The sequence below is a fragment of the Microtus ochrogaster genome, chromosome 2 (assembly GCF_000317375.1).
Source record: "Microtus ochrogaster isolate Prairie Vole_2 chromosome 2, MicOch1.0, whole genome shotgun sequence".
NCBI classification, from domain to species: domain Eukaryota; kingdom Metazoa; phylum Chordata; class Mammalia; order Rodentia; family Cricetidae; genus Microtus; species Microtus ochrogaster.
This window is the reverse complement of record NC_022010.1, coordinates 38,740,944-38,765,329: the sequence shown is the minus strand read 5'-3', so window position 1 is coordinate 38,765,329 and position 24,386 is coordinate 38,740,944. Positions and strand designations below refer to the sequence as shown.

General features: G+C 42.0%; 1 protein-coding gene across 3 annotated transcripts in view; it reads left to right on the top strand.

Annotated features, from left to right (window-relative positions):
* Atp13a4 (ATPase 13A4) overlaps window positions 1-24,386 on the top strand; it is a 134,959-nt gene that overhangs the window by 49,993 nt on the left and 60,580 nt on the right. The window contains exons 3-9 of one of the 3 annotated variants that reach the window (XM_026786287.1): window positions 5,742-5,888; window positions 8,347-8,417; window positions 8,503-8,583; window positions 10,245-10,314; window positions 11,932-12,066; window positions 14,492-14,558; window positions 24,142-24,276. In XM_026786287.1, the coding sequence (XP_026642088.1) occupies window positions 5,742-5,888; window positions 8,347-8,417; window positions 8,503-8,583; window positions 10,245-10,314; window positions 11,932-12,066; window positions 14,492-14,558; window positions 24,142-24,276 (706 nt within the window). Of the gene's footprint in view, window positions 1-5,741; window positions 5,889-8,346; window positions 8,418-8,502; window positions 8,584-10,244; window positions 10,315-11,931; window positions 12,067-14,488; window positions 14,559-24,141; window positions 24,277-24,386 lie in introns of all 3 variants that reach the window. The other 2 variants (XM_005344791.2, XM_026786292.1) reach the window with 2 other exon arrangements.

The window sequence follows — 24,386 nt, the reverse complement described above, 5'->3', positions numbered from 1 at the left end:
TGTGTGTATCTGTGTGTATGTATGTGTGAGTGTGTATTGCTCCCAAACCTCCAAAATCTTTCTATTCAAGAGAGCTTGCTGTTGTCAAGGCCCATCTGCCTGTACGGATGCTGTGCTTTCCTCATCACCCAGCAGGCTAGGATGCCTGTGCAGGAGTCTAGAGACCTAGTCCACCTCCAGCCAGGTGGTCTCTTCTATTTTCCCTGTATTCGTCTTTGTAAACAGACATCCACTGGAAAGAGTGGCTCTCCACTGGTAGGTCTGGAAGCGACACCCACCACGGAATCATCCTTCAATCATGCCTCCCCAGAACTAATCAGAGATGCCTCAGCCCCCTCCAATCTTGCCTTTTCCATCTTGATTTCAACTTTAATTTTTAATTACCTGCTCTTATGTGTCATTTCAAATGGATTTGCTATGCCAGAGACTCTCCAAATAAATGAGCTTCTAAATTGGTCTTTACGTAATTAGACAAGAACTCAATTATTTCCCACGTTCTAACTATCTGAGACGTGGAGAAAAATGTGCTCTCACCATCAATAGTGTAAAAATCTACTGCTAGGCTATTGCGTTAACACAGCAACTTAAAAGATTGTGTTTGAATTGTATCGCAATAGCTAGCCTCTAACAGTTTCCATTAGGAGGACAGAGTGACCCCTATCCGAAAATGCATTGTGTATCTGTTCTTCCTCTTATTAAAAAAAAATCAGTGCTTGGTATTTATCATCAATCTCACGCCGGTAAGATTACAGTTTATTATCACAGATACTAATTAACTAGCCATTTCTCTACATAAAAAGCCACTATGTGCTTGCTGGAAATCCTCCATATTCAACTCATTTTTAGCTCTTTTTCTTATTAAGCAATACTAAGCATGAGATTTTTATCTTTTTCCCCCCAAAGATGAGAGTGCAATTACAATCCGATTTCATAAATTTTAAAATGCATTTGATTCGTCATTTATCTAGTTGTGAATTTTAACCCATTTCTGTAGTGTTGCTTCATTTCTATGCAAATAACATGATTTACATTCATCGGTGGCGTGAATTAAATCCTGCTGGTGATTTCCATATCGTGGTTATAATTACAGACACATTTTCCCCTTCATTGTCATTGTGTGTCACATAGTGTCACAGCTTCCTGATATGCAGCGAGATCTTTGTGATGGGTAGATTTGAGGCCTAAATCAAGGCATATCGTCTTGATGTTCCAGCGGATGGTGGCAAGGCCAGGGGCTTTAGCGCCAATCTCAGAAACTCTGCAAAGCCGCCGTGCATCTGGCATCCCGAAGGCTACAGGTCCAGCGGGGGTGTCTTTACATAGTACTGCTTTTGCTTACTGATCCTGCCACGCTTCTTCCCTTTATCCTCTGCTAGCTGGTCTGTCAGAGTCCACACACCCACCACAGCACAACACTTGATTTTTATCTCCGCTCTCACCTATGAAGCTCCTCTGAGAACCACACATGCTATCATTCGCTCATCCGTTCATTTGATCATTCAGAACATTATTTATCCAGCGCCAAGCAGGTTTCAGACCTAGGCGGTGACCAGACAGGTGGAAATCCGGTCCTTATTAAGAGTCATGCTAGTGAGAGTCCCCGTCCCTTGTGTAGAGCATAGAAAGTGGGTGTTCCATCTCACTTCCTGGAACTCCCTCGTTCTTCAACACTGTGCCACCTGCCCCTGGGTGGCTGTATTGTCTTTGCTGGTTCACTCTCGTCTCCAGATCTGGAGGCGATTACCACCTCCTTTTCTCTTTTCATTTCTGACCGTCATGCTGATTTGGAATCTGCTTTATATTGATACACTATTCACTTTTCAGCTTATATAGAATTTACTGTGGTTATTCTAATTGTCATAACAACCCTGGAAAACAGCCATTATTATCTATGTTTCAGGGGTGAGGCAGCAGGAGCCCCTCCCTCCATTCTTCTTTCCTGAATGAACTCTGTGAGCCTCCGTGGTTTGGGCCACAGGCCTAGCTCATGGGGGGGGCATAAACATTGACAAATAAAGACGTGTTGCGCTGAGTTCATCAGGTTACCCCACAAATGAGTCTGAAGCCACTGAGACGGCCGTTAGCAAAGGTTCATGGGCACAGCAGGGTTATGCAATAGTCTTAACCAAGTCCAAACCAGGAAGGACTTTTCTGAGGTTGAAAAATATGAGTTAAAAAGTGATGGTGGCTGATGGGGACAGGCATGGGGGGGCGATCCACGTAGAGGAACCCACGTGGGCAAAGAGCTTGACCCTGAGCCTTCTGACTCTCCAAGATGAAGGTCTTTCTTTATTCATCCTTCAGACAATTCTCTGCTCTCATTATGTCTTTCCTTTTGTTGGGTTATCGGCTTTATGAAAACAGAAGTCACTTCTTATATTTCATCCTTAAGAGAACCTGTGGCGTATGGCCATAGCAGGTACCCAGTACTTATTTTAATTAAATTGAATAAACAGAATTGAATTGATAATAGGTAATCTTATGGTTTCCACTAGTATTGATTGTGATTCTAGATACTAAAGTGAACTGTGCATGGGCAGGTGGGAGGCGCTGCATCTTGCTTCTCTTGGTGCACATTCGCTCTTCTGAGACCCAGTCTCCATTTCATTAGACATCCGGCCTGAAATCTAGCTGGCCTCTGAGGAAAGACCAAACATTGCCAAACAGCTTTGAGGCCTTACTCTTTGGGACACAGTGCTGTCAGCAGGGCTGGTTTTTGGGGAGGTTTTTCCCCCTGGCTTGCAGTTAGTCACCTCCTCACCTGGCCTGTTCTGTTTTCTCACACTTTTGGCTTCTTTCCCTTATCACATATGACATCATGCCTACCGGAGTAGTGTGTCACCTGTGACCTCAGCTAGCCTGAGTATCTCCTCCAGGGCCTATCTCCAAATATACTGGAGTCTAGGGTTTTATGTGAATATGGGTGTGTGATTTATTCTATAACACAGAGGTACTTAACCCTTTCTCTGCTGCCTCTGTAGGAGAGTGAGACCCTGGTGGATTCTCCCTCCTTGTGAGGTCAGTGGAGGGCTAGGGAGGAGCCTGCAGGAGCACGCATTCCAGCAGGGGCAAACTCTTAGTGCCTGCTGCTCCAGAGATGGCAGAGGGTTAACTGGTTTACCCAGGACTCTCTGTCCACTCAGGAAACAATAAACAAGCCAAGAAGCCCAGTCAAAACTCCAAAGACAGGGAGGGCGATTCTGGGTTTTCTTTCCCCTTTCTTCCTCTGCCTCCTCTTCCTCCCCCTTCTCCTTCTCTTCTTCCTCCCCTCTACTCCTTTTCTCCCCCTTTTCTTCCCCTCCTCCTTTTACTCCCCCTCCTCCTCTCTTCTTTCTCTCCCTTCCCCTCCTCTTCCTCTTTCTCTTCCTTCCTTATCTTCTTCCCGTCTTCTCTTCTTTTTCTTCTTCCCTCTTCTCTTTCCACTTCCTCCCTCCTCCCCCTTTCTCCTCCCCCCTCTTACTCCCCTTCTCATCTTCTTCCCCCTCCTCTTCCTCCTCCTCTTCCTCTTCTTTCCCTCATTCTCTTCTTTCTCTCCCTCTTCCTTTTCCTCCCCTCCTCTTCCTCCCTCTCTTCTTCTTTCTCCCCTCCTCCCTCCCTCCCCTCCCCCTCCTTCCTTCATCCTCTTTTTTCTCCTCCTTCTCTTCATCCCCCCATTCTTTCACAGGGACCTTTGTCATATAACTTGGTTGCTTTGTGCCTCTTTCTCCTTTTTGGTCAACATGTCCCCATGGAACTAAGACACTGGCTAGTCTGTGCTTCCTCGAAGACACAGGGCATGCTCCATACATTTTCTAACTAAAGCCAAAATTCCAGTTAATGCCAACTCTTTAAGCTCAGTATCACTGGGAAGACAAGCTGAGTCTATCAGAAACTCATACATGGTGGAGGCCACTATCTTAGTACTGTAATGAACTCACCTCTGAGAGAAAAGTCTCTTTGGACCTTTGGGTTGGATTTCTTTTGTCTTAAGGCACACTCAACTGTGTGTTTTGTGTGTGGGGACCGTCCTCTCAAGTAGCAGAAGTAATAGAACTATGGAAACTAGTACACTGTTTTTAAACTCCAAGAGTTGAAGTGGTTTTTAGGGAAAGTCTGGAGTCTGATAAGCAACCGACTCTACTTCGTTTACCTATCAAAGTTAACCTAGTATTTCTGGGTTCAAAAGAATGAGCTTATATGAATAAAAAAAAAAAGAAAAAAGAAAAAAAAAGATGCTGTTTCTTTTGTTTGTCTGCCAAGGTGAAATAAGTCCTTTCTGTATTTTCAGCTTCTCAAAGTTACTCTTCAGTGGTTTACAGGTCTACTCTTTTAGGTTCAATGATTAATCACATCAATTTTTCTGTTGCAGAGACGTAAACCTGTTTAACGAGACCGAGGTATCAAAAATTCAGGCCTTCTAGACCAGTGGTTCTCAGTGTCCCTATCGCTGCCACCCTTTAGTAACTTCCTCATGGTGATCAGGTGGATGGCGAAGGATGGAGGGTGGCAGGGATCTTGAGCACTCTGACAATTTAGAGGAAAGCTCACTCACAGAAGCCAGGATGGTTACCAAGATGTGAACCTTTGAGCCGGACCAGGAAGAATGGTTAGGCTCTAGCTATGCAACTACGGAGGAGAGGAGGGAGGGAGTGTGTTCCTGCCCCAGGGGATAGCAGGAGAGAGGAGTCTTCTCTTTGGGATAACAAACAGACCAAGCCGAGCCACAACCACTGCAGCCTCTCCTTGTTACGTGTTGCCTATTTCAACGAACTCGGGCATCTTCAAGTGTGTGTGTGGTGGGGAGGATGCACTTCAGCTCCGATCTACATCCCCAGTCATTAACTCTTGGGCTTAGACTTCCACCATCACCATTCTTAACCCCTGAGGTGTATCAGACGTCAAGTGGGTGCCTGTTTATCGTTCAGATAGCAGTTGCTGTTATTATCACACTACTCTGCAAGGGAGCTATGTAATAGCTGCTCACCAAGCTTGTACTCATGAGGAATAAAGAAGCCAACTGGAAAGGGAAGTAATGTCGTTGAGGGACATGCTGTATAGGCACTTCTTCAATCCCACCTTGGTTAACACAGTCAGTTACCTCTGTGTAACTGATGCACGCAGCCGGTGGTCTTCAGCTTTGCACTGTACTAGCATTGAGAAGGTGGCAGGACACCACACCGAGGGCCGGCTTACAGTCAGTAAGCCTTATTTCTCACTTCAAGCTGATCTAGGAGAAATACGAGAATGGAGAACCTTCTGAAGTCACTGAGATGAGAGTTTAGAAATGTTCTTCTTTTGCTCTTGAAGGGAGTGTGTCAGCGAGACTGTTCAAGGAAAAGTGGATTTTGAATTGAACCTTGAAACACGGGGGTGGTTCCATTCATCGGGTTTTCTCATGCTCACAGGGACATACAGTCCCTTGAATGACACGGGGTTTGTTTTCCTCAGTGTGAAGTCGCCAGCTGAACTGAAAAGTGATGGTGAAATCTCTTGCCTGGGAATGCACCTCTTCCTCTCTGGCTTCGGCCTTTGTGTTGGTGTCTCGTGTTTCTGTTCAGATACCTTAATAAACGGCCACAAATCTTTGTCTCTTAAGATCCAAAGGCATTGTATGTGCGTCACATTTCATTGATGGACATTTCTGTCTAGATTGTTCATTAGCTTACTAACTCACAACATTATACGAAATGATGTTTTTCAGCATAAATTTTAGCCTGATGACTTCTCTTAACTCCCTGGGGGTTTTGATGTCTATTCCCCAGGATGAATTCAAAATTTATTCTTGGAAAAGGGTAATGTGGATCTCCTTGTCAGCACTGAACAGAACGTCTGGTCTCACTCCCGACCACCCTCTCATTACAGATGAGGAATATATCATAAACAGAGCCATAAGAAAGCCAGATCTAAAGGTGAGTAAATACCCTCTCTGAGGTGCCAGAGAATTTAAAGAATCATTTATTTTATGCGTACGAGTTTACTTGAGTTTATGTACTCAAAGATGCTTCAATGGTCAGTCATGGACTTAGGTTTTAGCTAATTCTGAGGAATAGCCTCAGAAACTGTCAAAAGGTAACCATTCCATCTTATGGCCTGAGATCAAACTTACCAGTGACCTCTTCATTCTGGCTTGTTGCAGGCTTGGCTTGTGGATATTTCACTTGTATCATGTTCTCTGTTTTATAGTCTGGCTTGGTGTGAGTCCAGTGTGTGTGTGTGTGTGTGTGTGTGTGTGTGCTCTCATTCTACACACAGTTTGTTGTTTACAATGTATCCAACACAGATCATCAAATTTGTGCAATTAAAACTGTCAGCATCCCTCACTTAGTGCACTTTGAACCCTAAAGTCAGGGGGCTTGCAGACTTACTCTGAGGCTGGCTTGAATCATTTCCTGTGAGGACGGAGCCTGAAATGCTGGAGTGATGAAATCAAAGCCATTGTCAGGAGCAAAGCAATGGTGATAATGATACCTGAACTTCTTCAGGAAGACCTGAAGATACTTAGTGCGATGAGCACTAAGCGTTCATGGACCACAGCTGTTCATGGCTCAGTTCGCAGGGACCACAGGGGACATTCAAAAAAATTTAAGCTGTAAAGGAAGAAACTGGAGGTTCTAACATGGGCTGTGTTGGCTAACAAGCCCCAGGGTTGGTTACTTTCTAATGTTCTTTCCTCCCTGTGTTTGACAGTTTACGAAGGACACATTTTTTCCCAGTGGCAATTTGCTCCAGTTTCATATGGAAAATCAATTGGAAATAGACATGTTTTCAAAGAATTTCTTTTGTAACAAATCTCATTGCAATTTTTACAAATTATAACATTTAGCATTTCTGCTTGACTCCAGAGAGAGGAGGGAGGGAGGGAGGGAGAGAGAGAGAGAGAGAGAGAGAGAGAGAGAGAGAGAGAGCGCTATATGATCACTGAATAGAATAATGATTCAGTAAGAATTTGGCATTTAGAGATTTAAACTTATTTTCTAGCTGACATGTACTTTTACATAATAGTCATTTATTTTGCAAAATGTATTGAATACTTTCATAACACACCAGTTAGAGGTGGTTTTATCCCAGCTTCAAAATGTACCTGATGGTTGACTATAACATTAACAAATGTAGACTACACAGAAAGGAGCTAAATGGAACTTAGACGTAATCTGGTCAAATGCTAAAATTTATTCCTGGAGAAACTGAGGCACAGGGAAAGATAGTTGAAGTTCTCAAGGGCACAGATAGAAGAACAGCTAAACCAGGAAGCCTTGAGTGGTGTTCCTCAATTTCAGCTGCACATTAGAATTACCTGGGGAAATTTAAAAATATTTATGCCCAAAGTTCACTGCAGACAAATTAAATCTCATGGCCACAGGACCCAAACAGCAATATTCCTTAAAGCTTTCTGGGTGATTCTTCTAAGCACCCTGGGGTGATAACTATTACCCCACAGCAAACCCAGAGCCCCTCTGCTTCTCTTTGAGCTTACTGAGGTCACCAGTTCTTGGAATTTTTATCACCATAAAAAAACCCGCTTAAGGGAATCGAAAGAATGGTCATAAGCAAGAATCTCTTTTCCTTTCCTCTGCCAAGACCCACAGAGCCCTACTCTCCAGGCTACACTTGACTGCAACCGGCTCCTCTTTCTCCTTGCAGCTGCCTTGCTCTTCTTCATCACATCTTCTGTAAGCTACTCTACAAACCCATCGTCTGCGAGGCAAGGATGCTCCTGACTCATGCTAACATCTGGGTTGCTCACAATGTAGCCCTAGTTTATGCCCCCCCCCCAGCCTTATCCATCAGTCTGCAATCAAACAGGCCTGTTTTCTTGCTTCTTGCCTCTCAATTAACTCATTGACTTACTCTATTCAGTCTTCATTGGACCAAAATTCTTCCTACCCTTTAACATACCGGTTCTGATGTTATCTCTTCCATGGTGCCTTCAGTCACCTGTCCTTTCTATGTTTCTGCAGTATTTTAAGGCAACATATTAATGTCGTTATATATAGATGTACTATTATATATTTATTACAGGTGTTTCGCTGGCATACATATTGGACTACAAAACATAACTTTTATCTTGTGACATGTTTTATTTCCTTATTAGTTTGCAAGGTAGTGAAATGTTCAGACTACATTTTATTCACTCTCCTATTTATCCGTATGGTGAAGCGTGCTGGCCAGATGATGACTTCTAATAAAAATGTTGTTTGTGTAGAGGAGTAGGGGATGGAAAGTTAGGGAAAGAAAAAGAAAGAAATTAAGAACCGCCTCTGGCTCTCCCATTGCTTCTTCCACAAATGTCTCCTTAGCCCCCGAGTCTCTGTATATGCCCTGATCTTCAAACTGGAGACTCTTGTAATACTTTTTTTCTTTTTGTAGGTGAGATACATAAAAGTGCAGAAAATAAGATATGTTTGGAATAACTTAGAAGGACAGTTTCAAAAAATTGGGTAAGTTGCTTCCGCAAATGCATCCAAAGAAGGCAGGCACTGTTTTGCAAACATCACCGTCACTGGATTCTTCCTATTGTTTTAGCTCCCTGGAAGACTGGCTCAGTTCTGCAAAGATACATCAAAAATTCGGATTAGGTCTGACATCAGAAGAACAGGAGATCAGGTACTACAGGCACTGTGTCTATACTAGCTCCAAAGGGCTGTGATTGGTTAGCCAGCCCAGTAGGCAGTCTTGATTCACTAATATCAAAAAGATGTGTCCAATGCATGAGCTCATACATCTTCAGATAAATCCCCTCCCCTTTTTTTTTGATGGGATTGGGGGTAGAACAGGTATGACCACAAATCCCGTAGAAGATATGTGCAGTGTGAAGCTCAGAAAGATTTCATGGCTTGAACAAGGTCACAAAGAGGGAAACACACACACACTCATACACATAGACACAGACACCACACATGCATGTGCACATACAAACACACGTGGTGGGGGAAATTGGCTGAGCTCCACAAGGTCAAAAAGATGGAAACACACACACACATACTGCACATGTACGCATGCATACAAGCACACATGGTGGGGGAGACTGGCTGAGCCCCACATAATACAACTCACAGTGCTTTAGATCAAGACCTTATAAGGTGTGTTCGTTGCTCCACCATTCCAAATCAATCACTAGCAGAGAAACAGGGTTTGGAGTGGGCACTTGATTGTTCAGAATCTGTGGCTTTGAGCAAATATCTCTTTCATTTGGGTTTTACTCTCGTAGCCATAAAATGAGGAAAAAAGGGCTGGAGATGCGGTTTGGCTGCTAAGGGCACTTACTGCTCTTCCAGGTGACCTGGGTTTGGCTCTGAGCGCTCAGATCAGACTCCTCACAACCACAGCAAACTACAGTTGTGCATGATCCAGTGCCCTCTTCTGGCACCATGCACAATTTCACACACACACACACACACACACACACACACACACACACACACACCTTAAAGCAGGAGGATAGAGACCTATTCCTGGTACTTGGTGCAAATGGAGCCCATTGAAGCCTCAGTATTGCCTGCATGCTTGTAAGCAATGCAGAATCCCGGTATGCCCCTTACTCCTACTGAAGCAGAGTCTTCATTTTCGTGAGATTACCCAAATTATTCGTGTTTACATAAAAATGGAGGACCATAGTGAACGCACTTTGCAAAGCTGTTTTATCTGAGAGTCCAGATAAATGGAAGGCCCAGAGAATGGTTAGTATTCTCCACAAGAAAAGTGTTCATAAAGGCCATGTCTCTGCATAATGGAAGCGTCCCAATTCTGGGATTATCAGGTAGTGGGATGTATAAGTCCCATGTTGAACTTTTTCTGAGAATCAAGGACTTTTCTGCTCACATTAAAGCAAACATTCAGCCTCACTGAACTCCTGAATACGGGCATAAACAACAGATATGGAATTTCCGTGCCACTACAAATATTCAATCTTCATGATTTCCCCATTTCATTTCCATGGACTAGTGGGGGGGGGGAGAGAAAGAGTTGAGAACATATGAGTTCTGAAAGCATTTGGGATCAAGTAACTAATATTAGATACCAAAAGTACTTTTTAGGGGGAAATATTTAGACTTCAGAGAGTGTAGTTCATAATCTGGTTTTATGGTTTTGCTCCCCCGACCCCTCATATTCTTCAGTGACGTTGAGACATGTGGGTGTGCTATATAACAAGAGACACTTCAGTTGACCCTGGGAAGTGAGAAAATGGAACAGACTTTTTGTTTTGAATGTGCAGGGAGCTAGTTTCTTTCATTGCTGACTGAGTGCTCTGTGGTCTCTCTTTGTAGGAGGTTAATATGTGGGCCCAATGCTATTGATGTTGAAATCACACCTATTTGGAAACTGCTTGTCAAAGAGGTAATTTTTTTCAGTGTTTTGCCCGGACATTGGGTAGAACATGATGAATTTTAGTCTGGCCAGTTGAGGATGCTGCTCGTTAATAAGATGTCTTAAGAGAATGCCAACCATGCTTTCCGGACATGCCATGCGCTCTTTTCCTTCACGCTCTGTACACACTGCACACTCCAGTGCAGGCTGTGGCACTCATGGGTCCTCTTCTTATTTGATGCTTTAGACGAATGCTGGGGTTTCCCCTTTTCTTAAAATACTGTGCCACTTAGCTCATTTCAGTTCTGTGAAACCAAAATCACATTTATTTTAGGAACAAAAAATATTTTTTTAGACAATGTATACAGTTACCTCAGTATCCAAAACTGTAAGGAGAAAGCCTGTTTAGCCTTCCTAAGCTCTGCTGATCTCAATGTACGTGTGAGAGGGAAAGAATGACTTGACCATCATTTACTAAAGTAAAAATGCTCTCTTGTGCTTTTATTGTTGGATTTATTATTTTTAAACCATATAGCAGTCCTCTGTGTATTGCTGATATCCCATCTCCATTTATCTTTGCCTTAAAAAGGCTTCCCAAATTCAAGATACTTTCTCAATATTTCTTTTTTTTTTTTTGGTTTTTTAAGACAGGGTTTCTCTGTGGTTTTGTAGCCTGTCCTGGAACTAGCTCTTGTAGACCAGGCTGGTCTCGAACTCACAGAGATCCGCCTGCCTCTGCCTCCCAAGTGCTGGGATGAAAGGCGTGCGCCACCACCTCCCGGCTTTCTCAATATTTCTAAACATGTTTGAGAATGACAGAAAGTAAAGCAAATTGCTTGAGAAAGGTTCTGTGGGCTTCCTCCCTCACCAGAAGCCAGGACGTCTGTTCCTGTGAGCAACTACAATGAATATGAGAAAAGCACAACCTATTTTTAACTAAGTCAGGACTGCAATCATTGATGTTGCTGTCTGTTCCCTCCCTGTGACCTAGATGTGTGGTTACCGCTTGCCCCGCCAGCGTAGCTCCCTACTTATGGAAAAAGGCAGTCTTATTTTCCTCCACCAATGAAAAGTTCGTTAACGGCATTGTTTGTGCCTTTTTTCTTGTCATAGAGTGGACACTAGACGGGGTAGTTTAATTCTGCACACTTGAGTAAGTCACCTTTCTGGAGTCCAGGAAGTATAAATGGGAGGCGATAACATCTACTCTTCATTGATTCCTTTGATGCTTGCCACAATGGCATGTGAAGAGCAACTTTGTAGATTGCCAAGTGTAGCCGTGATTAAAATAAGTGCTCCAGGCTTAGAGCACTTTAAGGGTTTAGATTTTTGGCTCCATGACAATCATAGCTGTATGACCTTGAGCAAATTTCTCAAGATCTGAGGCTCTGTGTCCTCATAGTAGAGATAAGTAATGACTTCTGTTTAGTGAGGTAATTATGGGAAAGAAATGAAAAGATTTAGGGGACGTGGCTCAGCACATTCTCTAGTATGTGGAACCTGTTGATTAAATACAGCAACAAGAAGAATAGCATATCGCGCTGCGTGATTGATGTCATCATGCCAGCTACGAAAACAAGCCAATGAACAGCTCTGTGTGAAGCCCAAATGCCATTCTTGTCTTCCTGTCTTTATGTCTGCTGACAGGTTCTAAATCCATTTTACATCTTTCAACTCTTCAGTGTCTGTTTGTGGTTCAGTGAAGATTACAAGGAATATGCCCTTGCCATCATCCTCATGTCTGTCATTTCCATAGCTTTGACCGTGTATGATCTCAGACAGGTGAGTTTCCCTTGGCCGTGTGGTTGGCTTCACCGGTTTGTTCTGCTTCAAGAGTCTTGAGACAGCATTGCCCCATCCATGTGAAACAAGTTTATGTTTATGGAAGCACAGCAAAGCTGCCGCAGTCCAGCGGTGACCCCTTTCTCTTGCTGCAATCCTAGTCCTTCAGAAGACATAGGAACCTGTGTTCATATACACTCCTTGATCTTTTTGTTTGTTTGGTGTCTGCCTACTGAAGTTCTAGTTCACCACTTGGGTTCCATTACACTTATAGCAGGGGGTCTAGGTGCTGTTGGAAGAAAACCACACAGCCCAGATGAGTTGATCACATATGAACCCATGAGTACCAACTTCCTCCTGGCAAGTTTTCTGTGCACCCTGATCAAAGTGTTCTTCCACGTTGTAAAAATACGTTTCAAGCTGTCTTTCTTCAGAGGTCCCCATCTTTGCTTTCTCAGCAGACAGTCTTACAAACCGTGTCTCCACATTGATAAAAGCCTCGTATGAAATTTGCTCAACTCCCCACTCTCTATTGCCAAATGCTCTAATCTCCGCAGCCCTGGCTCTGCCTCCCTCTTTCCACAGTAAAGGAAACGCCTAAGATATCATCATCTGTCTGCACCCAGACACCTGCTCTTACCTTTAGGGTGTGTGTGCAACCCACAGGTGACTCTCCTCTGTGTGCCTTCCCAAGAGGTTATCCATGTTCAACATTCTCAAGCTTCGTCAGTCTTAAGCACAAAACTCCAAGAAAGGAACATTTTCTCTTTGCTCTGCACCCAGCTTCAGTTGCTGCTATGGCTTCCTTCTTCCTTTTACTACAAATCTTGATTTTTTTTATACTCTCTCTCATGCTCTAAACAGTTTTATTTCACTCTTTATGTGCTGACATGATTTCTTCCTTCATGCTCCCATCTAAACGACTTTTCTTAAAGGCACCAATATAATCCCAAAGTCTACAGGTAATTTGAAATGAAATTTAAAAAAAAACCATTTAAAATTAGCTAGTCATTTTCTCTTGTACAAGGAACAATATGCAGGTATGTTAAATAATTTAAGGCAGATGAACACTGTAAATAAAAATAGGATCCCTTTCCACTAGAAGAATCACCAGTGTCCAGGCTGGACTTTTAGGACCTACTGGGGTCAGATGTTCCTTACATTTTGGCATAACACACACACACACACACACACACACACACACTTTTCAGAATAAAAGTATACCATAAGCACTATTTTGCAGTTGCATTTTAACTAAGTATATCTTTAATATTGTTCCATATCAACACAGAAATTTTCCTTAGATATAATGTAGTTTTATAATTATGTGCTGACTATTTTGACTGCTGATCGATTCTTAGGTGTTTCATAGTCTTTTGCTACTAAAGCAAAGCAGCAATGAGAACTTTATATAAGGTTTTTCACCCTTTATATCTGTAGTAACTTGTACTACATAGGAGCATGTGTCTAGTTTATTGTTCATAAATTTATTTATCTATATGACTAAGTGACTAAAATATATAAATATTTTAACATATATATTTTAGAAATGTACCTTTAAGAAAGTTTATTGACAGTAAGAGTCATGTTTCTGTCTTCCCTTCTATCTTCTTTCTTAACATAACCTTAGGGACATAAAAGCTGCTCGTGAGTGTTGGGTGAGTGAATGCAGAAATGAACGAAAGGATGAGCTAGTAGCATAATACTCTCTGACCATATCTGATTGTACTGAATATCCTTAAGGCATATTTATCAAATTTAAAAACAATTCAGAGTGTCATTTAAATATTCTATGTCAATTTCATGTATATATATTGGTCACTGTGATTTCTCTACTTCATTACCTTATCTCATTCTTCCCCCATCCCACTGAAACCTTTTCTCCAACAAGGCCCTCTCCTCCTTTGATGGTGTGTGTGTGTGACCCACTGGCTTATTAAGGTTGCCTGTGTAAATTTGGATTAGGTGTTATTTTCTGGAGCATAGGCAACTTACCAGTGACTATATCCCTGAAGAAAATCACACTCTCAATTCCAGCAGCCATTAACTTCCCACAATCCTCCTGGGAGAGGCAGAGCCTTGTGAGCCTGTCCCGTTAGGAAGTGTCTCAATAATAATAGTAGGATAAAAAAAAATGAAAACCTGAAATGATTGGAAGCTTAAACAGGTCATTCACCCAATGTTTTCTTACTAAATATGGAATAAAACATATTTATTTATTTTTGTCTCTTGCTTTGATTCACTCTCAATGTGATTAAATTATCAAAAACATCACCAGTGGAAAGACGATCTCTTCCATCCAGAGTGTCCAGCTGGCAGCCTAAAGCCCTCCATGTTGACAGAGGGTTTGAGCGATTCTGAGGTCCATGCTGGGGTCTGTACTTAAACAGATAAACGTTGTTTGTTTTCCTTCTCTTTGCAGCAGTCTGTAAAACTGCACCATCTTGTCGAATCACATAATAGCATAACAGTCTCTGTATGTGAGCGAAAAGGTAAGTTCCGCTCTTTTATACCTATGTGTAATATCCACAGGACACCAGAAAGTGACTCGGCTTTGGTTTTACGATCATTTGTACCAACTCGTCTGTATATGTATGTTCTTATACATTTACTTAGAAAGAGGAATCTGAGATCTATTCATCATAACAAGAAAACTCACTTTATAGAGCTTGAGTTAGCATGGCAAACCAAACATACCTATAAGGTACATAACTTGGTAGATTATGACATATGTGTATACTCATACAAGTATTGAACCCATCAAGCTGACAGGAAGACTTACGACCTATAGTTGTCTTGAGTCCACTTGTCCTTCCTCACACTTTGCCTGCCTCATACACAAGCAATCATGCATCTGTATTCTGTCACTACAGGTTAACATCTCTATTTAGAATTGTACGTGAATGGTATTGTATGAGATGCATTCTTTTGTCTTTTATAATATATTTTGAATTAATTTGTCAAGAGGAGAACAAAGTTCACAGTGTAAGATTCACCAGCTTTTGTTAAGAGTATTAATAGTACATTATTTTTTATTCCCTAAGGTATACCATTAGATTACATTTGTTTAATTCATCTGAGGATGACATTTGGGCTATCTCATTTTTTTTGTTGTTGTTACAAACCTGTGTGCTGTGAACAGTCAGGTGTGGGTCCTTCCATAGACACGCTCTGTCATTCCTTGTGTGCATCCAGTTACAGAGCAGCTAACCTTGTGGTAGATGCTCAACATTATAAGAAGATAATGAATTGTTTTCCAAAATGATTATAGCATTTCCATTCCCTCTTGCTGCATAAGACAATCTCATTTCCACATTCCTGCCCCCACTCCGTATGGCCAATCTAGGTAATTTTAGCCACTTTCATTTGAGGAAGCATCTTACTGCTTTAATTTGCATTCCTGCAATGGCTAGTGGCCCTGAACATCTTTTCAGCGGTTTATGTGGGACTCATATACCTCTTCTGAAGGATCCATTTGTGTCTTTTGTTAAGATGGTCTTATGATTAAATTGTGACCCTGACATTAGCCTGCACTCAGACATCTCCTCTCAGTCTACGATCCGTCTCCTCATTTTCTTCACAGCATCATTCAAAGGGCAAAGGTTTTTGCATTTCTGAAAGTCCAGTCAATGAGCCTTTTCCTTTAAGGGTTATATTTCTAGTTTAACTTCTTCGGCATCTTTGCAGATTCCAAGGTCATTGAGCTTCTCTACATAGTTTTAAGTTTTAGTTCCACTTTGTGGTTTCACCATTTTGCTTTGTGTGCTTCAGACCCAAGTTCACTTTTCTCAATCAGGTATTTAAATTCTCTGATGCCGTTTCTTTAACAAGATGGACTTTGCAGTAGTGGGTTGCCTTTGTGCCTTAGCTAAGAGCTCATTGTCTATGAAGGTGGGCCACTTTCTGGACTCCAAGGTTTGTTCTTATCCTATCAGGGTCACACAATGTCATTTGTAACATGATCTAAATAAGGAATGTTAGTGTTTTACTTTTATTCTCTTTTGGTGCTACTTTGATGTATCAGACCCCACCTTTGGGTTAATATGGATTGTTAATTTGGAACAATCTAGTGTCACCATGGAGACAAGCTTCTGGATGCAGCAATGAGTAATTATGTAGATCAGGTTAGCCTCAGCATGTCTGTGATAAATTATTATTATGCTAACTAAGGAGAGATGACTCACTTTGACAGTGGGTGGCATGACTCTGAGGCCCTAGACTGAGTGAAAAGGAAAAAAAGCTGAACAATAGTAGTCCTCCTTTTTCTCCTTGACTAGAAGCAATGTGGCCAGCTGCCTCAAGCTGCCAGACTACTTTTATGGTTGGATTGCATTCTCTCAGCCTGTAAGCTGAAATAAATCCTTCCTCCTTTTAAGTTGCTTATTGTCAGGTATTTTTCTCACAACAAGGAGAAAAGCAATTAATACAGAAAATTGGTACTGCGGCATGATGTTGCTCTGATAAATATGACCCTGTGGGTCTTTGGTCTTTGAGATTATTTTGTGCCAAGAATACGGAAGAGTCTGGGACTTTCAGGTAGAAAAGTCCTAGCACGTTGGGAACAGAGTTCAATGGGTCATTCTGATGGGAATCGAGGAGACAAGAAAAGCTGAGAGGAACGGACAGTGCTTGCCTGGCTCATGAGGTTTCAGAGAGGAACAAGGATTCCGTCAGAAATTGGTCCAGGGGCCATTCATGCGATAGTTAGGCCAAGAATCTTGTTTCATTCTACCCATGTCTGGAGAACATGAGTGAAGTTGAATTCAAACGTAATGGAGTAATTAGTTAGATGGAGCATATTTCTCGACAGGAAAGCGTTCATTGGCTGTTTCAAGGCTACCATTTCCTTCACTTATCCATGCTACAGTAAAATGGAGCAGAAATTTGGGCAGAAGGATGCAAAACTGTGCAGTTAGTTGGGAAGGAAGAACTTTGGAGCTACAGTACATACTGAAAAAGAGACTAACTTTTAAAAGAAATATCTTTTTCTACATTGGGCAATAAGAAATGTACCTTGATGACAAGACTCCATTCATCAAAGGTTGAAACTTGAAATGTGAACTTCTTTGAAAGGAAGAGAGCTGAAATTGAGACTACAGCTAACAGGAATTCCTGCTCCTTTAAATCAACTGCCTAAAGAAAGTTCTTTGCAGGGTTTTCACATAGACGCTAATGGACTGGAGTCCTCTTTTAGCAGAAGAACTTGGCAGCACTGTCCATATGTTATTGATTCTGAAGGCATGAAAGATGCAATGATGAGGAGGTCATAGAATCCATGATCATGGTCCATTGTTCCCTAGAGCTGCTGCTATAGCTACGAAATGTGTGACAGGGTCAGAGTCCGTGCAAGGATCCCTAAGAGGGCACTGGTTGAATCTGGAGCGTCTACGTGTCAGTGGATACACCAGGATGCTAGGACCCTATATATCTGATGGGGAAAGCTGCAGGCATGGAGTAGAATTGGCCTAAGAAAGAGGCCATGTATGCTGTAAGTGCCAGAAATAGACAGCGGGGCTGCCCAAGCCCTGTGAAGCCCATGGGATTACATTATGAGCTGCAGGTGCTGGATAGGGAGCTGTAGGGTTTGAGATCTGCTTCGCTGCCTTTAGATCATACTTTGCTTTCAGCATTCCTTCCAGAGGACCCGTTCTTCTCTTGACAGTTAGAATGTTTATGGCAGCAGCTCTCAACCTGTGTGTCCTAACCCCTTTGGGATTTGAATGACCCTTTCACAGGGGTCACATAGCAGAGATCCTGAATATCAGATATTTACATTACAATGTGCAACAGTAGCAAAATTACAGTTATGAAGTATCAATGAGATAATTTTATGGTATAGGGGGGTCACTACAAGAGAAACTGTATTAAGGCGTCACAGAACTAAAAGGGTTGAGAACTACTGGTTTATGGTGTAATATTGCATGCTAAAAATATGGAACTCATAACTAAAAATGTGCACCTTTTTAACATAAGAGTGGGTCTTGATGCTTAGTTTAGACTTGGACTTTGGGCTTTTGAATAGTGCTGGAACCCGTTAAAGATTTGGGGACTTTTAGAGACAGACTAAATGTATATCGCATTTTGAGCTGAAAAGGAAACGTCCTAGTGATAAGAGTGGAGTGTTACGACTTAAAATGGTGTGCTCAAGTGACAAGCTGATCGGAGATGGTTTGTGACGGTTAATATTACTGCCAACTTGACAAGCTCTGAAGTCACCCAGGAGTCACGTCTATGATGGATGATCTCGAGTAGTTCTGTTTTTGAGCATGTCCATGAAAGATTATCCTCATTAGGCTAAGGTAGGTGGGTTGTCCTACCTTAACCATGTCTGGCACCCTTCCAAGGGCTGGCTTCCTGAGTGGAATAAAAAGGAGAAAGCCAGTTGGATACCAGTTTTCATCCCTCTGCTTCCTGAATGTGGATGCACTGTGACTAGCTGTGTCTGGCTTCCACCACCGTGATTCCCTCTTCACGATGGATTCTCTTGCACTGTATTCTCGTGCACTGTAACCCCTCCCTCCCTGAAGCTGATTATGGTCAAGTATTTTGTTGTAAAATTGAGGAGTGACCGTCATAAATACAGACTCCTTTCTTTTCAAAATGACTCAGGAAACGGTTTCTTTAGTGGTTTACTTCTTTAAACTGTGAAGAGATTTTGATTGATACTGTGCTGAATCTTTAGGTCAGTTGTAGAAAATGACCATATTTATAGCTCTGGATATTTCCTACATGGACGTAGACTGCTTTAGGTGTCCTTTGATTCCCCTCGTCTGTAGTTTGCTGTTGTCAGTACGTGAAGCTTGCACATTCTTTCTCAGATTCATTCTTAAGTCTATCAGAGCTGTGGTGCTATTATAAATATTTTTAAAGGCAAATATTTGTTCATTCTCTGCTTATCTCTGGTGTGCATTGACTGAGAGTGTTCAGCTGAAGTGTCAGGTATCTCATTTTTGTCATGTGAGTCTTTGTTCGTAGGCAGTTTCCAGAAGCATACTCAGTGAAGAAGTTAAGGTACAGTGAAGTGTGAATTCTTAATGACACTTACAGATGGAATTTAAGACTAGAAATGCTCTACTTTGCTTTGCGGGTTCTACTTGTGTTTCCACTTTATGCTGGAAGTTCCAGGTCTCAGCGACAACCAAGAATGGTTCATCTGTTTTGTCCTCCTACATACAATAACCTCAAAATAATACACTGACCTTCTCAGCAATGAAGAAATTCTGAAAAACAATTTACAAGGTTTTGAAGAGTCCCCCACTCCAATTGTGATAGCTCATTAGAAACAGAGCCCAACATACAATTTGATTTAATAAATTATGCTTCAACATCATTCCAAACAGTTCTCTGCGTGGCTCAGCCCACACTGTAACAGATTCATCTCACTCATTCGTCTTAGGGGTTTAGTGTCAGCTTTTCAAATTTATTTTTATTTTGCATAGATACTCTAAAAATATCTCAATGTTTTAAAATTTAAATTCATAAGCTAGAAGATACTCAGGCGAGTTCAACTTTTTTTCTCTCCCCCTTTGCCTTATTATTTATCACAATCACTTTTGCTACTTTTGAATTTATTCTTAAATTTTGAAATATTAGCAAATTATATAAAAAGTAATAGCTTATAGTATGCATACAAAAGAGATTACATAACCACACTGCCTTTTTATGAACAAATGTAACTGTTAGTTACATGTCTGTGATCCCATGGGCCTTTTCTATCAGGGTATTTACACATTCTTCATTCCTTAGGATTTGTAGTCCTCTTACGTGGAGGAACCATTATTATTCCAGTCAGTCCTCAGTTGAGTGTTTTCTCAGTCTTACACCACCATAAATAATGCTGCAGAAAAACATTGCTATATATGTTTTTCATATTTTCATCAGTATGTCTTTAGTATAGATTTTTGAGAAGCAAGATTTCTAGCTTAGAGAATAAAGGCACACACAGTTTGGCTAGACAAATATTGCCAAATTTCATTCAGTAGAGATGGGGCCAGCTTGCATTTAGATAGAAATGTGTGCGTGCCCATTTCCTCAGAGCCTTGCCAGCAGAATATGCTGGCAGATTACTGGATTTTCTAATTGGAGAGGTAAGCAATATTATCTCATGCATATCTGCCCTCCTACTGTTTTTGTACAGGGAAATTGTAAAAAGAGATCATTTCTATTTCCCAGAATGACTTAAAGAGGCAGAAAATTTTTTTTTCTTTCTTAATAAAAAAAAACAATAAAAAAAGAAAAAAAATAAATTGCCGAGATTATAGAGATGGATCAGTTAATACAGCAATTGCTAAGCAACCGTGAGGACAAGGGTCCTGCTCTTCAGAACCCATGGAAAAACTGGGCACATGTGGAAGCCACCTGAAATTCCAGTGTTCCGAAAGCAGAGACAGGGGATCCCTGGGGCAAACTAGCTCGTCAGTATCATCAGCCCTAGGTTCTGCAAGAGATCCTGCCTCAACACATCGAGTTAAATGACACTTGATGTCAGCTTGGAGTTTGCACGTGCATATCCACATATTCGCACATGTATGCATCCACCCATCCACGTGCAAACATGCAGACACAGATGTATATATACCACACATGCATATAGACACAAAAGGAAAAGGAGAATGAACTGTTGACATGTGGTTCCACAATTTCAACATAGTCGAGTGTGTATTTTTCAGGACTAGGACATCCTCCTGAGGAAACTGTCATCAGGAAGCTAGCTGACAACCCTTGGTCTGTTCTTTGTTATGTTTTCTCGGTAATGCTGTTTGTAAGAAAGGGATCCAGGATCACACAATGGTGTTGTTTGCCATATATCCTTAGTATTTTTCAGTTGTTTCTTCTATGCCCATATTCTCCCAGTCTGTTTATTTTGTAAAATGTCATTATGTTTGAATTTGGCATTTCACAGTCATGATGGTGTGTGTGTGTGTGTGTGTGTGTGTGTGTGTGTGTGTGTTCCTTCTTACCAGGATGTACATAATTTAAATTTGTTCTATTACTAATGATGATAAGTTAGGTTACTTAATTATATGGTGTGTGCCAGTTCTTTTCATTTTAAAGTTTGCTCTTTTTCCCTTTGTAATTAATAGTTATTTTGTTGAGAAATATTTTGAGACTGTATAAATAGACTATCTTCAAATTTTCACCCACTACTGATGTTTCTTTATTTTAATTATTACTTTAGTTTAATTATTACTTTCACACTTGATAAAGAAAGACTTTCTAATTTGAACTTCTTAATTATTTAATGGCGATTTTTGCTGCAAGGAAAAAAATCCATTTTTCTTTTTACTTATATACCCATAAGTAACCCATAACCTATGCCATTATGGATTAATGAACTCCAGCTTGCTCAATGACTATATTATTCTTTATTTTTATTTACTTTGTTAAAATCTTTTCAGATTTAGGCAGCCAGCCCCCTTACATGGCTTTGATATCTCTTTGGTCTGTCTTCACTGTTTTAACCTTTTCCTATATAATGTCACAGTGCATGTCCATTTTATGTTATGTATTTGACAGATTGCTATCAGATTTTTCTTTAAGAAGTTTTCATGATTTCATTTTGGGGGTCTGGGAGTGAGGTTGGAATCAAGAACTCAGTATTTGGGTGTAAAGTGTGCTTGTCCTTATTTAGAACCCCTAGGCTTTCTCAGAAGAATATCAGAGAGTTTATATTAACAAACTGACCAGAATCATATTAATATGTGGATATTCCTGAATATTTACACATTACTTCATGATGTCTCCAACTTCACGTAATAGGGTTCTTTCAAGGTTTATCTCCTTCTGTATTTGAACTTTATTTTTTCTGTGAGAAACCTGGCTCTCACTGACTTCACTAGATCTGCTTACTGTATTCATTCAGTTTGGGTGTGACCAATCTTCCATCATGGTTGATGCTTTCAATATGCCCTGTCTCACTCCCATGTAAACACCTTAATCACCTGGGAGACCCCAACGTTTCATAGCAGGGTACCGCTGTGGCATATGATGCCAACCTGGGCTCGGTTGGTCAGAGCTAAGGCCAAGCACATAACCTTTCATCTCACCTAGACTCCAATACCACCAGTCGCCACAAGCCATCTTCCTAACCACGTACATAGCCATCTTCCCAGCCACGTGCACAGCCATCTTCCCAGACACATGCACAGCCATCTTCCCAGACACATGCACAGCCATCTTCCCAGACACATGCACAGCCATCTTCCCAGCCACACGCATAGATTCATTTTCTGCCACTGTGATTACAGACTGAAAAAATACCCCTTATGGGAGAAAGGGTTTATTTGGCTGCAGTTCCAGGTTATAGTCTGTAGTAGTTTGCATGAAAATGCTCTTCATAACCTTAGATAATTGAATGTGAGTCCCCAGTTGGTGAACTGTGTGGGAGGGATTAGGAGGTATGGTCTTGGAGGGGGTGTGCTACTAGGGGAGGCCTTTGGGGTTTCAAAGCCTTTTCAACTCCCATTGTGCTCTCTACCTCCTGCTTATGGCTCTAAATGTGAGCAAGCTCTTAGCTTGCTGTTCCAGAAGTCAGGCCTGCTTGCTGCCACACACCCCTACCATGACAGCGATGGACATTTCCCCTCTGGAACCATAAGCACCAAATTAAACATTACTTCCATGACCTGCGTTGGTCATAGCAACAGAAAGAGTAACTAACACTCAGTCCCCACAGTGGAGAAGTCAACGTGACAGGAACATGAAGCACCTAGGCCCATTCCATGTATAGTCGAGAACAGAGAACAATGAATTAATGCCTGCCTGCGCTCAGCTCTCCTTCTCCCTGTCACCAATCCACACCCTAGCCCATGAAATGGTTCCACCCACATTCGAGGTGGGTGGTTCAGTTATTTTCCCATTGCTGTGATACAATTACTGTGATCAAGGCAACTTAGAAAAGGGAGGGTTTATTTGCCCTTAAAGTTCCAGAAGGTTAAGAATCTATCACCATCATGGTGGGGAGGTTTGGCAGCATGCTGGCATGGTGGCAGGAACATCTGAGAACTTACGTCTTTAGCGGCAAACAGAAAGCAGAGAGGGTAAACTCAAAACGGCACCGAGGTGTTAAGCTCTCAAAACCACGCCCAGTGTCATACTTCCTCCAGCAAGGCCACATCCATGAACCTCCCAGGTAGGGCTGCCAGCTGGGGACCACACACATAAACGTTTGAGAATATGGGGATCATCTCATACTAAGCACCACAGTGGGTCTGCTCACCCATTTTAACCCATCTGAGGCTACCCTTGCCAGAGATTCCCCCAGGCTAACCTAATAGACAGTCCTTTATTGAGAGCCTCTCCCCAGATGGCTCCAGATTGTGTCAAGAGGACACTTAAAGCTACCTATATGCCCAGCCCCATGACATTTTTGAGATTAATAATGGAAAAAAGATGCTAGGGCATCCAGGAAGTGCAGAGATTCCCCACAGGCTAACCTAGTAGACAGTCCTTTATTGAGAGCCTCTCCCCAGATGGCTCCAGATTGTGTCAAGAGGACACTTAAAGCTACCTATATGCCCAGCCCCATGACATTTTTGAGATTAATAATGAAAGAAAGATGCTAGGGCATCCAGGAAGGGATCCGGGAAGAAAGGAAGGAAGGAAGGAAAGAAGGGAGGGAGGGAGGAAGAGAGGGAGGGAGGGAGGGAGGGAGGGAGGGAGGAAGGAAGAAAGGAAGGAAGGAAGAAAACAAGCAGCTTTTGAAATACTCAGCATGCAACTTGTGCATGTGTGTGACCTGTTAGTACTGGCTATTTATCACACAGTTGCTGTACATGCCTTGCTTGAAGATGTCTTCCTATGTGAAAAATATTAGTCCTTTGTCTGCTAGCATCAAACAGGTTTTCTGAATTTGTCATTATTTTTTTTTCTTGGCTGTTTCCATTGCTACCACCCTGGGGGCTTTATTTCACGGAGTCTCTTTCCTCCCTTCTTTTCGTCTTCAGAGTTTGAAGCCATGTTGAGGACTGGCCTCTCTTTTTGCACGTTTTAGTTGCTTCTCCAAGGATCTCCGGCATGGAGCGGCGGGGCTGTTCACTGCACGCACATAACCTGACTGTCCGCTCCTACTTTCAGCTGGAGTCCAAGACCTGGAATCCCGCCTCCTGGTGCCTGGAGATTTATTAATTTTGACAGGGAGCAGAGTGCAAATGCCATGTGATGCCATTCTGATTGATGGCAGCTGTGTGGTGGATGAAGGCATGCTGACAGGTATGGCTGGAGCTCCACGTTTGCAGCCTCCACTGGGCTGGCTCGGGGTTCTGGCTGGCTCTTCTTCTACCCGAATGGCAGCCTTGCTCAGAGCAAGCTTTGAAGCTGCC